Raw genomic sequence first — 14,768 nt, forward strand, 5'->3', positions numbered from 1 at the left:
GCATTCTGAATGCTTCTTGCAGTATGCTGGCATTCGTTATGTTGTTAATCAGCATTTGAAAAACTGTTTAAAAACTTCTTGCCAGTAAGCAGCATTCTGAATGCACAACAGTAGTAAAAAAGCATTTTCATAGCACAGCAGTAATGTAGCCGTATATTTTGCCAAAAGCGACTTTTAAATAGCATTTCAAACGACTTAAGTGCTTATCAAGTAGCCGTTAAAACGCATTCAGCATGCTTATTGGTTACCTGGGATTGCTTTGTGAAAGAAATCAGCAATATTTGGTGAACTCATCTTCGCCACCTTGAAACGAGGTAAGTCGGGCAAAATAAATCTGAACCAGAGTAATAGTTAACTTAGACTTTTTAACTATTTTGTAAAGAATCAATTAATTCCAAAAAAATAAAATTATTCTTCTTACACCAAACCCGGAGAGATTGCTCCCGAAAACCGGAGTCTTCGGGTCAAACCCGGAGGGGTGGCAACCCTTAAAGAACCAAATTGGTATAGTAAACGAAATATCAGTGTATTGTATTAAGGCACACGGTTTACTTATAACAGACTAGCTCGTTAAAGTGTAAACATTTGACGAGCACGCGTCATAGAAATCGTCGGCGAAAACAATTACATGCAATTCATATATTGTTTGCTGCAAACGAATGATCGACACCTGTTAAATCACAAGGAAGCTATGTCGATGTCCAAAACCATTGATGTGAACAGAAAATTACGGTGGGATATGTTTTCTATAGCATGCAGCCAAATTCCCGATTTACGCTAATAATCACATGGATGCACTGATTGATTATCCATTGTGTCTAGTGTAATTATGGCGTAATTTACGTCAAGAATCCATTGCACACTATTTTTTCCACCGTAAGAGCTCAAATATTGTCAATTAACAACTTTCGAGAAATCCGTTTGTTTATCTCAACGATTTCTAGACGTCACCGAAAACTCAATTCGCGGAGTAGCAAGCCTCGTTTCTGTGAGCTGTGGTAGTTTTGCATGTTCTATATCAATTAAGCAAAACAAGCAGTGTTACATAGCATTAATTTTGACTGTAATCCTGTTTGCTGTGCTTTTTTAACTGATTCTGCTCAGCGGTTCATTAGAAAGCTTTTTGTTCTACCTAACAGCTGATCAGCAAAAGTAAACGAAGAGCCCAGGAAATTTTATTCTTATTGAGCTGGGACTTGGAAAGTACCGGTATTTAAGCAGGGGTAGGCTGTGGTTGTCAAATCACATATATTTTGCACGTACCCAACATCTCGCTTCGGTCCAGCACTTTGGACCCCGTTTTTTGGTTACTTCACCCCAAAAAGAGAATATAGGGTAAGCGGTTTCGCATGTATCGTGTACTGGTCGTTGATATATTTGTAAAAGGTATTATTTATTGTCGTTTAACCGTGACAAGTCCGGTCCAGCTGATATTGGGTACGAAATACTTGCTAGACACAGCGATGCCACATGTTTTTGTGAAACAACTGTAGAAGAATAATTAAAATGTCTGCAAAAGTCTGTAGACGGTTGTGTAAATCCTTGTAACACTAGAATATTGCTTCAAAATGAGATTGAAATTAAAATACTATTGTGAAAGAATCACTTTTGTTCAAATACAGTTATTAAAGTGCAATTTTACTAAACAATTTTCCTCTTTTAAAAGTCTGTAGATTGCTAGCTACATCTGTAGGAGACTATCAAAAGTCTGTACAATACAGACATGTCTGTAAATCTGGCATCGCTGGCTAGACAGCGTTCCGCTGTATTTAAGACTGCTCAATGCTCTAATGTGAACAGCATAAAAAGCACTTTTGGTGCTTTGTGCATTTCTCCTTGTTTCTGTTAGATAGCGCTGTGCAATAACATGCAAAAAGCTTCTTTTATTTACTTTTCTATTTTTGACATTTCTTTGTCCGAAGAAAAAAATACCATTCATTCAAACTTAGTGACTGTCCCTGATAGTATCAAACCTGTTGCAGCTGCCCTTTTCACGGTAAGATGAAAATCTTTGCACGCTATATCCATTTGTTACGAAATTGCTTTCATTTACAGTCCATCCCCTATAGGAGGAACACCAGCACTCTTTCCTTCAATCCATTTTTAAAAAGTTTCCAACTGCTAAAATCTTAATGTCGAACTATCCATGTCCGTCACTACCTTCTCCATCACCACTTCCTGCACTGCCTATGAACTTAGTAACAACAACAGGGTCGACGATCAATCTTCCGTTGATCGAACAAAAATGTGATTTAGTCAATAGCATTAATAGTAATAACGATAACAATAACAATAGTGCAGGTTTGATCCAACATCAACCACTTACCTTCAATACGTCAGGTGAGTGTATCTGGGCTACCCAATACCCAGAGATCCAAAAAGCATGCTACCTGCGAAGAGTGTGTCAGTTTGCCCCACCAAAAGAATTGCGCGTACAAAACGTTACATCCATCCTGCAGATGGGACCAACCTGTGGTCTCACAGCACTCAGCATGGTCTTCGAGGGATCGCCATCGACCACAAACTTCCTCGATATGGCCATTGATAAGGGGTACTCGAAGAAAGGCGAAATGTTTAGCGCAAAACATTTGAACGAACTGCTTTCAATTGGATTAGCAGACAATCGCCATTTAGTAGAATTCGGACCAGTTAAGCACTCTCTGATAGCAGGTAATCTGGACGATCCTAGTATCAAAATGCAACTGCGGCTTGGGTCTATATTTTTAGTGCCGTATCCTTTTAACTTGATTTATTCTTAAATGTGCTGTGTAATCTTGTAATTGAAAAAAAATCAACGGATAATCGTGAAGCAACAGATTTTTTGTCTCAACACGAAGCCAAATGAAATTTACAATAGGAGAGATGACCAACTATGCCAACATTTAAACAATTTTAATAGTAAACGAACTCAATTTTTTTTATATATGTTCACTAGTTATATTTAGACTGTTCAATTCCACGACTAAGAAAAATCCATACATGTGAGCTAAACTTGCAAAAGGTTAAAACTCCGTATGCTCCAATGCTTGCAATATGTTATGTTTTTCTATAGTTCCATCACATTTGCCCGAAAGTCATTTACCCGAATGACGTTCGCCCGAAAACAATTTACCAGAATGGACCATTTACCCGAATGTCATAAACCCGAATGCCATAATACCTCTTTGTCGAAGACTGCAAATCAATCTAACTTCCTTAGGAGTTTTTTTCGAGAGTTGTCCTACTGGAGCTGTAGAGCTAGGTTCTCGGAAGGGCTCCCCATCAGAATCACACACTACAATTTCAGACGAGACAGGAAATGGCGCCCACTAAAACACTGCTTTAACGCTCAAGTTACTTTCTTTGAGCATGTGTAAGAATTGAACGCTTGGTAGTATGCGTAGGAAAAATAGTGTACCGCTTTGCCGCGGATTTATCCTCATAAAGCATTGATTAAACTCAAAGAAGAAAATCAGTCGATTTATTAGATTATCAGGATTTAAATTATGCAAAATAGTTGGTGGAAAAAGAATTGACCGGACAAGATGGTGCTTTTGAAAAAGTGGCTGTGGGGTTTCACTACGCAGATGTGTTGCGTGCCCCGGGACAGTGTGGGGGTGTGACGAAAAATCACCGCCACTTTTTCAAAAGCACCATTCTGCCCGGTCAATTGTTTTTCCACCAACTATTTTGCATGATTTGAATGGTGATAATCTAATAAATCGACTGATTTTCTTCTTTTAGAGTTTAATAAATGCTTTATATGGATAAACCGGTGACAAAGTTGAACGCATTTTTTCCAACTCATACTATCAAGCGTTCAATTCGTGTAGACGCTCATCGAAAGTTCTTTGAACCTTAAGCCAATTGCAGCGGGCTGTGATGCTGAATGTGATATTTATTGTACGGTTCAGGTATGTGCGGGCATATGGACTTCGCGATCGCGTGTATCATCGCGAAGGACTCGAGCATTTATACGTTAACGTGTTCGATCGCGTGTGCGTTTGTATGTCGTGTGCGCAAACGTGTATGTAACTTCGAGTGTATAAATTCTATATTGAAATCGTGTGCCTTTCGCATATTCATATGTGTTCTAGAATGATCGCGTGCGGACCGTGAATCTAATATTTAATTTTTCGTGCACAGTTAAGGTTTTAGAAGAAAGTGGGTTCTTCCATATCACTAGAGTTTCCAGTCATGTCGCCATGCAACGTGTTGTCTAGTGGATATAAGCTTTATTTTTTGATTGGTATAACTGAATGCATGGATCTAAGTTGCTAGAATGGAGGGTAAAGATTTCCGGACGTGACCGATTCATGTTCGCGCGCATTTGTGGCCGCGTTTGTAACTTCGTAAGTACTAAAACGATCACATTATGATTACCACATCAACACTTCCTTTCTCATCTCAAGTTACGGTAAAGATGGTCGTGGCCCGCAATGGTGGCTCTCAGACGAAACACTTGCTTGGACTGGATCAATTGTTATTCCCAAACAATACTCCTCAAGTAGTCTGGCTGGAAATGTGAGTCATCAGTCTGCAATCTACGAAGTATACCGCGCTTACGCAACGCAACTAAAACGATCACATTATTACCGGAGTGTTATTAAGTTTGCGCGATCGCAGGCATAGGTGTGCGTAGATAATCGCGAAGGGCTTAAGCCTTCGTATGTTGACATGTTTGTCGCGTATACTCGCGTGTATGTGACTTCGCGAGTATAAATTCGTTTTCGTAACCCTGTGGCCATTCACATATTCGCGTATGTTCTTGGATGGACACACGGACCGCCATTCTGATATTTAGTTTTCGGTGTACGAATCACATTCTGACAGGGAGTGTGTTACCCATATCACTGTAGTTCCCTGTCATGTCGCCATAGAACGTGTTGTCTAGCTTTTAGGTTGACGCTTGAGATCGCGTTTGTAAGTTTATGAGTGCTGAGACCTTATCACCGGGGCTTATCATTTTTGCGAGTTCGTGGGCGTAGGTTGCTTGGATAATCGCGAGGGGCTCAAACGTTTGTATGGTGACGTGATTTTGTAATATATTTGCGTGTGTTCTTGAATGGTCGCGTGAACCGTGAGTTTGATATTAAATTTTCGGTGCGCAGTTCAGATTTTAGCAGAGTGGGTTCCCTTATATCGCTAGAGTTCCCGGTCATGTCGCCTTGAGACGTGTTGTCTAATAGGTATTTTCTAATTTGGTCCAATTGAAGGCATGGACCTAGGAAGTGGACTTCCGGACGTGACCGATTCGTGATCGCGTGCGCGAGGGAATTTATCTAAGTTCCCGCTTGAGATCACGTTTGAGAATGTATGAGTGTTAAGACGTTCAGTATCATCGAGGCGTAATCATGTTTGCGAGATCGCGAGCGCAAGTGTGCGTGGGTGTTCACGAAGAGCTTAAGCGTTTGTATGTTAACGTGTTTTTGGGGGTGCTACCGTGGTACCATTCACATATTTGCGCGAGCCGTGAATCTAATACTAAATTTCAGTGTGCGGTTCAGATGCTAGAAGAGAGTGAGTTCTCTCTTATCAAATGTAGTTCCCTGTCATGTCGCCATGGAACGTGTTATCTGGTGGATATTAGCGTCATCTTTGACTGACCCAGCTGAAGGCGGTTGAAGAATGACAGTAGTCGATTCCGACGAACTTTATTTTTCTTTGCGAAATAATGGATGGATTTAGTTGAATAGTAAGTCAGGAAGACTTTTAGTATCCGATATGAGTCATCTTTTAACTAGGAGATTTTAGTTCTACATTTAACCGCCAACACTATTTTTTTAACGTAAAGATACAATAATCAGATGTCTTCTACAAAATTGTAGAATTGTAATTCTTGTGAACTTGTCTATACTCTATCTCTTCCTATGAAAATTAGTGCTGGCAGCCTAGTGTGAAACAAAATAGATGGGTGGGCAATGTCAAAGACATATCCGGAATAAAGTAGCTTGTTAATTCGAAAGCAATAATTTTTACTATCTTCTGAAATGTTATATTAATGTCAGATAAAGTTAGATGCTGAAAGAAGTTTTCATTTAATCACTTGCAGATCTATATACAAGGATTTAAAGAAAAAAAAGATAGCAAATTAACAGGTGAAAGTAAATTCTACTTTACTTCGGTTGTGTCTCTAACATCCATCTTTTTTATCCTTACATCGTACTATCTACATGTAGAAAGATTTGTATAACAGTTAGGAACCTCCTCTGGCCTTTTATTATTATTGTTAATCGAATTGTAATTAGTTAATTCCTTAGCACTTCTTAAATAAGATATGATCCAGATCGAAATCACACACCCTGTCTCGATAGGGGACACAAAGCTCATTGGGCTCTAATCGTTGGCTACCTTATCGATCAATTTGACGATGTAAGTAAAGTATTTTATTTATGTACACATTATTACCACATTTTATCTTGCAGTATTACGTTTTTGCTCGTCACGGGAAAACGAAAAACCTCGCACTATGGTCACTTCGTGATCTAGCGCGCAGCAATGCCAATCTAGTCGAGTTCTGCCAACCTGCCGGTCATCCTGACCAGGTATTCATTCTACCCGATGGTGGTATCGGTGGACGCAATGGATTACGATGTAAATTCATCATGATCGAACACTACAAAGCCAAGGATGAAGTTAAACTGTAGTGGTGTGACTAGGACAAACAGGGCAAAACTGTACATATTTTATCTTAATTGGAAGGGCAGTTTAGAACCACGTTAGTCGTTCTATTCAAATAAAACTTGTCTTGTTTCATCATAGAATCATTTCTGATCAAGGAAAATAACTATCGAATTAAAGTGCCTCTAGCACTATAATCAATATTTCTTTGTGTATCCTTTGATATCAGCATTACTTATTACGATATTTATACATATCAGCAACAGTGAAACTATAATATTTACAACAACGCTTCTGGCTTGAATAAATTATTGTTTCAGGTTTTTAAAGATGATTCAAAGCAGTATTGAGAAGTTTGTCAAATCTAATTGAAAATGCTCTGTATTTCATACTCGCACCTCATTTAAGTTTAATAATCGACAGTTATATTTACAATAAAGTATCAATGATTTTATTCCAATGCTTCCTTTTGACATTAAAAATGTCTTACTCCACTATCTGGGGCTAGGTGTCATTCTAAAATCTAAACTATCTCCCATGTAACGAAACTATGTAAGGTTTGCACGCTTATAACTCCGATATTACTAGATGGATTTTAATCATTCATACACCAACCGATTCAGAAACACCTAACTTAAATATTGGTAATAATTTAATATCTCCCCAATAAAAGTAGACTTTTGGAAATTGGTAAAATTACCATTAGTGAGGCAGATTTCTCAGACACAGCCGTCAAAAGAGGGCAGCTTAGTGACTCAATGAAAGGCGAAAAGTCATAAATAGAAGCGACGCATGTCCGTTTAAATCAGTTGTTGCTCTTGTCTCATACGAACAACATCGTCTCCGGGCGATGCAATAAGCGCTATCGATTTTCGGCAACGTTGGCATTTGCACACACTCGCACCTATGTGACTAAACCATATACGGTTAGTTTATAAATAGAGGTGACGCGTACCCGTTTGAATCAGTTTTTGTTCTTATGTCGAACGGGTAAGATCATGGCTGCAGCGTGTGGACACTACAATAAGCGGTAGACGCTATGCATTTTCGGCAGCGGTGGCCGTGTGCGGATTTTTCGGGTACCAGCACGGTGTCACAGAATGATTTGCAAAGTGGGTGGGTGGGGTGGTTTGGATTTAATTCAATACGGTGTGTGCTGCTTAAGAGTGTTGCGTTTGAATAAAATATATTTATTTTTATGCATGCGTGTGCGTTGTAACTTGTTAATCCATGTTATCCCCTGCGTAAAAAAACCTGAGTGTAATTGCATCGGAAACAATCACATTCCCAGCAGAACTTTTTGTTTTCTAATTTCAAACACTTTTGTTTCTTACTGTACACAACGGAAAATTTTAAAACAGAACATACCGTCCCAGCAGCAGTTTAGGCGGGTGTTCTTTTTCGATTCAAATTCAAGCCATGTCTTAATCGTTACTGGACTTAAAATTGTTTTCCCAGTTTATCCAGTCAGAGTATCTGTCCTGCCCTATGTAGTTAAAACACAGTTCTAATTGCGTTTTAAAGTATACAACAAATAGAACGGTTAGGTATACTAATTTAAATTTTAAAATATATCTGTTTGAAATTATGCAACAAACCGCTGTACTGAAGATATAATTATGTCAGTCCTATTACCACATAAAACACCTATATAACATAAAACGCTGCAGAATTGGTTTAATAATACAATGTTTACACTACAGAGTTATAACACGTTTTAATAATTAGCAACAAGAGAAAATGTCACCAAGATAGCAGAAAACCCGTTTTAACTGGTAGTGCGAACGTTGCATAACAATGTAATTTATCAAATAATTTCATTTTTTTCACCACTAATCGATCAAGAAATACTTAACCTTAAGATTGTTTACTTAAGTTCATTAATACATTATTGAAAATTTAAATGGAAAATGAATTTCATATTTCATGAAGAATCTGTATATTTCCGTTGCTGGGCGTGGGCTTCCTCGTCGCGGTTCTAAATATGGAACTTTTCTTTTAAATATATTTTCTGGACAGACCAGCCTATTTTTACTAGATGGATTAGCCAAACAATGCCAATCACCTAGTGAGATACTTGATTAATTAATAGATTACCGTTAAAAGACCTTCAATAAATTATGTTTTAATGGGGAGGGTATATAGCAAATTGTAACATAAAAAAACAGGCGAGTGAGCAAGAACTTGAGTCGATATGTGTGATAGATAAAATACATTTGCACGCTCTTGAAAAAAGCTACATTTTTAATGTCACCGTGGTCGTGTCCTGTACACAACCCTTTAATTTTTTTTCTGTTATAAACATAAAACAAACTTATAAAGAATACGACAAACTACTACTGGTTGTTCAGTCGCGTCATTTCTCGCAAAGTCTAAGGAATACTCATTCATCGCATCCATGTTTCATACGACGATAAATGTTTGTCTCAGCTCATCGTATCGTTCCCTGTTCTGACGTGTAACAGCTGCAAGCATTATGCTTCTCACCAGATTTTTCTCATCCGTCACTCTTTGGCACTTAGCATCGAACCAGCCGCTCCGCTGGTATCCACGTGTGACACCCAGCACTTCTGTGGCTGTTGCACTGACCGCCTCATGGATACTAGAGTGGCTCGCGGTTGCATGGAAAAACTTCAAAATGATTTAAACTAGCGGGCGCAGCACTTTTTAGGTTCCTTTTGTGGTCCCAAATGCCTGTGCAAAATTTGGTAGCGATTGGTTGCTTCCCGAGTACACAAGACCCCCCGCCCACCCTCTTCTTTTCTTTTTCTGACTACGTCTATGTTATTCAGCAATTCATTCTGAACATTTCATTCAAAGGTACCAAGTCTCGGAGATGACTATATTCTCATTTATTTAAGTAAGGCATCGGATTTATTCATCGAGCATAATCCTTGCCATCGTCAACATCTCAGCCGATAGTCGATATAAATATGTTCAGTCGCATGGTTCTTTTACACTATTGACTTCCCCCCGAAAACTTTTAGCTTCTTGAGAAATTTTAAAATAGTTTCTATTTTAAATCAATTCTAAATTCAAGAACATTCCAAACCAGATTCCATCACCAAACTGATTTTAATTTAATGAGGGTATTACGTGAGGGTATTTAACACCCTGTGCAAAAAACACACGTTTTGGGTAATCGTCTAAACATGTGACTGGTCCATAGTGATGTTTCGGAAATCAACCACAGATCCATGATTTGTACATTTATATTCTAATTGAAAGTCTTTTTTAGCAGCTGATAGGACAGCAGCTTATAGCTTAGGAAACCTGTGTCCGTCCCGCGAGACAAGATTTGCAAAACGGACGAAGTCTGCCAAGTAACACCGGTCCTCGGGAGGTAAAATAAATTTTGCGCCTGTTTATGTCGAAGTGTATAGCGTCAAAACCTCTATTTTGTATAGTTCAATGTACCGTGCTCCTAATAACGCGTACTAAGTCGTCAGTGACGCTATTAAAGCTTCGCAATAATTCCACTTCTGTCTTCTTCCTGATCTCCTCTTGGTTCCCTTATGTCTAAAGCGGATTAGTCGACTGTAAATCAGAGAGCGTTGGTGACCATAATGTACACGATTCCAAATTCCCTGCAACTATTCTTCCAGTTTATTATTCATGTTCTAGTGCAACAATTATTAGTTTTCTTTGATAATCAGAAATAATTTAAAATTTTAATATGTTACAATTAAGTCACAGAGAACAGACATCCAGGTTCGAACAAACAAGATTAAAATACACTCACAAACTCACGTACTAAACGGGATAACGACAGAATCTCCTCTGGTGGTAAATGAGAATTACTTTTGGATGCGACTTAAACTTTTTACTCGTTAGGAATATTGTATGTTTTGGGTCCACTCATAAAGAATGTTTCGCAGGAAAAAAATAGTCTAAAACTTCACTTCCGCTCCAAGCATATTGCAAATGGTTGTTGGTTTTATTATCTCCGCTCCACTAGTACGTCTCAAACTTATTTTTAGTTTTTATCTTGGTAATTCAAGTTACGCCACGCTCTTGCCCAACTATCAATACCCGACATCATTTATGAACGCCCCTTGGGGATATCTTTAGAGCAGACAATCCAATGAAAAATAGGATCGAAAGGATTTTAATGCACTTTTAGCACCTTGAATCACATCTTTATGTTTTTTATACATACTAAGAATACCAAATCATGTGATGTGATGGTCGGAAGTAGAGATGCACCGAATAGTACTATTCGGCTTTCAGCCGAATACCGAATATTTAATGTTTAAATATTCGGCGTAACGAATATTCGACCGAATATTCGGCCGAATATTCGACTGAATAATGTATAAAAATTCTGAAAAATAGCATCAAACTACTTATATTCGAATAACCTCAACATGTAACTTTGTATTAACCAAAGCAAAGAACCCGCAAATTAGCGTACCGATACAGAGATTACTGGATGCAATCGATAAACATTTGATTCATTCACTTATTAGTTTTTATTTATATATATATATATATATATATATATATATATATATATATATATATATATATATATATATATATATATATATATATATATATATATATATATATATATATATATATATATATATATATATATATATATATATATATATATATATATATATATATATATATATATATATATATATATATATATATATATATATATATATATATATATATATATTATAAGGCTCTCGCCTCGGGAAAATGCTTGTCCCAGATGGGGATTCGCTAAAACTCCGACTCCTGGTATGGTAAATATTTGTCGACAATAGACCTCTCGGAGGCATTTTTGCAAATTCCACTTGCTAAGGAGTCGCGCAAGTTCTGCTCGTTCAGCGTTCAAGGGAAGGGGATGTTCCAGTTCACCCGATTGCCCTTCGGTTTAATTAACAGTCCAGCAACCTTAGCGAGGTTAATGAATCGAGTTCTGGGGCATGGGGTGCTGGAACCGAATGTCTTCGTTTACTTGGACGACATCGTCATAGTAACGGAGACATTTGAAGAGCACGTACGGCTTTTGAACGAAGTGGCCACACGACTACGAAAAGCGAACTTGTCAATTAAGCTAGAGAAGTCTCATTTCTGCCGGAACGAAATTCCTTTTCTAGGTTACATTCTGTCATCGCAAGGATTACGAATTAACCCTGAGAAAATAAAACCAATTGTGGAATATGAGCGCCCCACTTCAATCACAAAACTCCGCCGTTTTATCGGAATGTCTAACTATTATCGGCGTTTCGTTGCCGATTTCAGTGAGACTACCGCAGCCCTTTCAGAACTTCTTAAAACGAAGTCAAAATTTCTGAAATGGACTCCTCAGGCGGAGGAAGCATTCCAGGCAGTGAAAGAAAAATTAATTACAGCTCCAAATTTGTCCAGTCCGGATTTCGACCACGAGTTTGCTATCCACACAGATGCCAGTGATTACGCCATTGCCGGGGTTCTCACCCAGAAAATTGACGGCTTAGAGCGAGTCGTGGAATATTTCTCCCGAAAACTGACAACCCCGGAACGGTCATACCACGCCACCGAGAAAGAAGGCTTGGCAGCTCTTCTTTCAATAGAACATTTCCGCGGCTACGTGGAGGGCAGCCATTTTGTTTTAGTCACAGACTCTTCGGCGTTGACCTTTATTATGAGATCGAAGTGGAGAACTTCCTCTTGTCTTAGCCGGTGGAGTTTGTCCCTCCAACAGTACGACATGACAATTACTCACCGTCGAGGGAGGGAAAATGTTGTACCCGACGCGCTCTCGCGAAGCATTATGACAATTTCCACTCGCTCTGACTCGACTTGGTACAACAATTTGAGACAATCTATCCTGGAAGTACCAGATGATTACCCAGACTTCCGGATGGAAGGGGACGTGATAATGAAATATGTGTTCAATGATGATTTAGCGGATCATCGATTCGACTGGAAAATAGTCCCCAGCCCAGAGAGTAGAGAGGACATCATGAAAGGTAATCATGACGATTGTATGCACATTGGAACTGATAAGGCTTTAGCTCGAATCCGCCAACAGTACTACTGGCCAAATATGGTTAGGGATGTTAGAAACCACATTCGAAAATGTGCGCACTGCAAGGAAATCAAGGCCCCAAATGCGTCCACCATCCCTCCTATGGGAGACATACGCGCCCCCTCCCGACCCTGGCAGATAATCGCGCTAGATTACATAGGACCCCTCCCTCGATCAAAATCCGGTAAACAATATATACTTGTGACCATGGACCTTTTCAGCAAGTGGGTGCAACTGCATGCTTTTCCCCAGATCTCAGTCAAAACCCTCTGTACCGAGTTAACTGACCGCTGGTTTTTTCGCAATTCGGTACCCGCGATTCTACTGTCTGATAACGCAAGCACTTTTACGTCTCGAGAATTTAAACAACTTTTAGATCGCTTTGAAATAAAGCACTGGCTTACGTCGCGGTATCATTCCCAAGCGAACCCGGTAGAACGCGTCAATCGTGCCATTAATACCGCGATACGTTCATATGCAAGAGAAAATCAACGCGAGTGGGATTCGCGATTGTCGGAAATAGAAGTAGTTATAAATTCCACTATTCACTCCTCCACTGGATACAGTCCGTTTCGAATCGCGAAATTTGAAGAAGTCGTTCTCAAAGGAGCAGATCATTCGAAATTTAGGGATGAGACAGAAATTACAATCGAAGCACGGCTTGCCCGGATTCGCGAGGATTCACCACAACTGTACTCAATCGTACAGAAACATCTCGTGAAAGCTCATGCCACATCCACCAATATATACAACCTTAGAACGCGTAAACCCGCTAAACCCTTTGAAATAGGAGATACAGTATACAAAAGGAACACTAAGAATTCGAATGCGAGCGAGTTTTATAATGCAAAGCTAGCAGCTCAATATGTACCTTGTACGGTGGTTGCAAAATATGGGTCATCGTCATATGAACTAATTGATTCCATGGGTCGCAACATTGGCGTCTGGCCGGCTAGCTTGATAAAGCCAGCGTAAAATGGCCGCAATCTGTAAAGGAAACTGTTGAAATAAAATGGATACAGCAGGAATGTTTTTATTATTTTGTTTAACTCACCATTTTGCCTACTTCGCTAACGGTACGTTCTGATGCTTTCCGCGGGGCATCTCAGCATAGTTGGCGCATTCTGAGCGCTACAGTCGAGTTAAAGGCCGAGTAATTGAAAATGATTTTCCTCTCAAGGTCGTCCAAACAAGCATCGACAAAATGAGAGTGAATTTACTTAACTATGATCCGATGGGTTTCGAAGCTAAAAGTTAACTGAAACCCGGATAATTGATGAACTTACACAACCTTGTTCGTGAAGTTTGGTGTTGCCCTCTAGCAACCACACGAAAAATCGGAATTTTTATAGCATGAATCGATAATATTTGCACGATCTCGATAGGCCAAGTATCGATTAATCAGGAGATCTCACTCAAACAATGATATTTATCTCTAACAATCGATCTCGATGGCGATCCTACCCAAGGTTCGACAAATAACCGATGCAACTTTAATTTAGTCTTGTGCGATCGTTCGTATCTGTCGATTATCTTCGTAGTATAACCCATGGCGTGTAGGTCTTGTACCCCTGTGCCGTGTAATAATTTGGAAGATGACGTGTGATATGGGAGGCGAGGTCATTCACCTTTCCGGGATGTTCCATCGAATGAACCCAGTGTGCTTTGCTATCGTTACGATCGTCACAACTGGTCAAGGATTTTGATCATTTATTTAAAAAAAAAGGTATTCGAAATGTGCCTAATAATTTGCGCAGCTATTGCCTCGTTCACTTAGTGTTGTAAGATAAGATTTGTTTTCGGTGGCCACCAAATTTTCAAGTGTGATGTTATTTTCGTTTTTTTGTTGTTGTTTAGTTATCTACCGTCAATAGTAAGTAAAAAGTTCTAAAAAAAAATCAATTGTAAGTAAATTTATTTTTTTTTTGCCTGACCAGAGGGGGAATGTTACCGTCATTTGGTAACAATTTAGTACGTGTTGGATTTTAGGGAATATTCTGTATAGCTAAGCTTTCGTCAACGGTCATTTCAAACACGAGTGGGTGGTTAATTAAACTGCATTGGTGGCACTGCTGGGGGTGGCAAATTAAACTGCGTTGGTGGCACTGCTGTCGGTGGGGATTGGAAAGCAATCCAC

General features: G+C 39.1%; 1 protein-coding gene across 1 annotated transcript; it reads left to right on the forward strand.

Annotated features, from left to right (window-relative positions):
- Nucleotides 1-1,904: 1,904 nt before the first annotated feature.
- LOC131677861 (actin maturation protease) lies at nt 1,905-7,060 on the forward strand. Its single transcript, XM_058957936.1, has 4 exons — nt 1,905-1,996; nt 2,056-2,731; nt 6,255-6,351; nt 6,405-7,060. Exons 2-4 carry the CDS (start codon nt 2,133-2,135, stop codon nt 6,624-6,626), a joined length of 918 nt encoding a protein of 305 aa, XP_058813919.1. The 5' UTR covers nt 1,905-1,996; nt 2,056-2,132; the 3' UTR covers nt 6,627-7,060.
- The last annotated feature ends 7,708 nt before the right edge of the window (nt 7,061-14,768 follow it).

Source organism: Topomyia yanbarensis, chromosome 1, assembly GCF_030247195.1.
Source record: "Topomyia yanbarensis strain Yona2022 chromosome 1, ASM3024719v1, whole genome shotgun sequence".
NCBI classification, from domain to species: Eukaryota; Metazoa; Arthropoda; class Insecta; order Diptera; family Culicidae; genus Topomyia; species Topomyia yanbarensis.

Coding starts and splice junctions, on each gene's coding strand:
- LOC131677861 (XM_058957936.1), top strand. CDS start 2,133: ATGTCGAACTATCCATGTCCGTCACTACCTTCTCCATCACCACTTCCT. Junction 2,732..6,254: donor GGGTCTATATTTTTAGTGCC/GTATCCTTTTAA, acceptor TTCTTAAATAAG/ATATGATCCAGATCGAAATC. Junction 6,352..6,404: donor TTATCGATCAATTTGACGAT/GTAAGTAAAGTA, acceptor TTTATCTTGCAG/TATTACGTTTTTGCTCGTCA.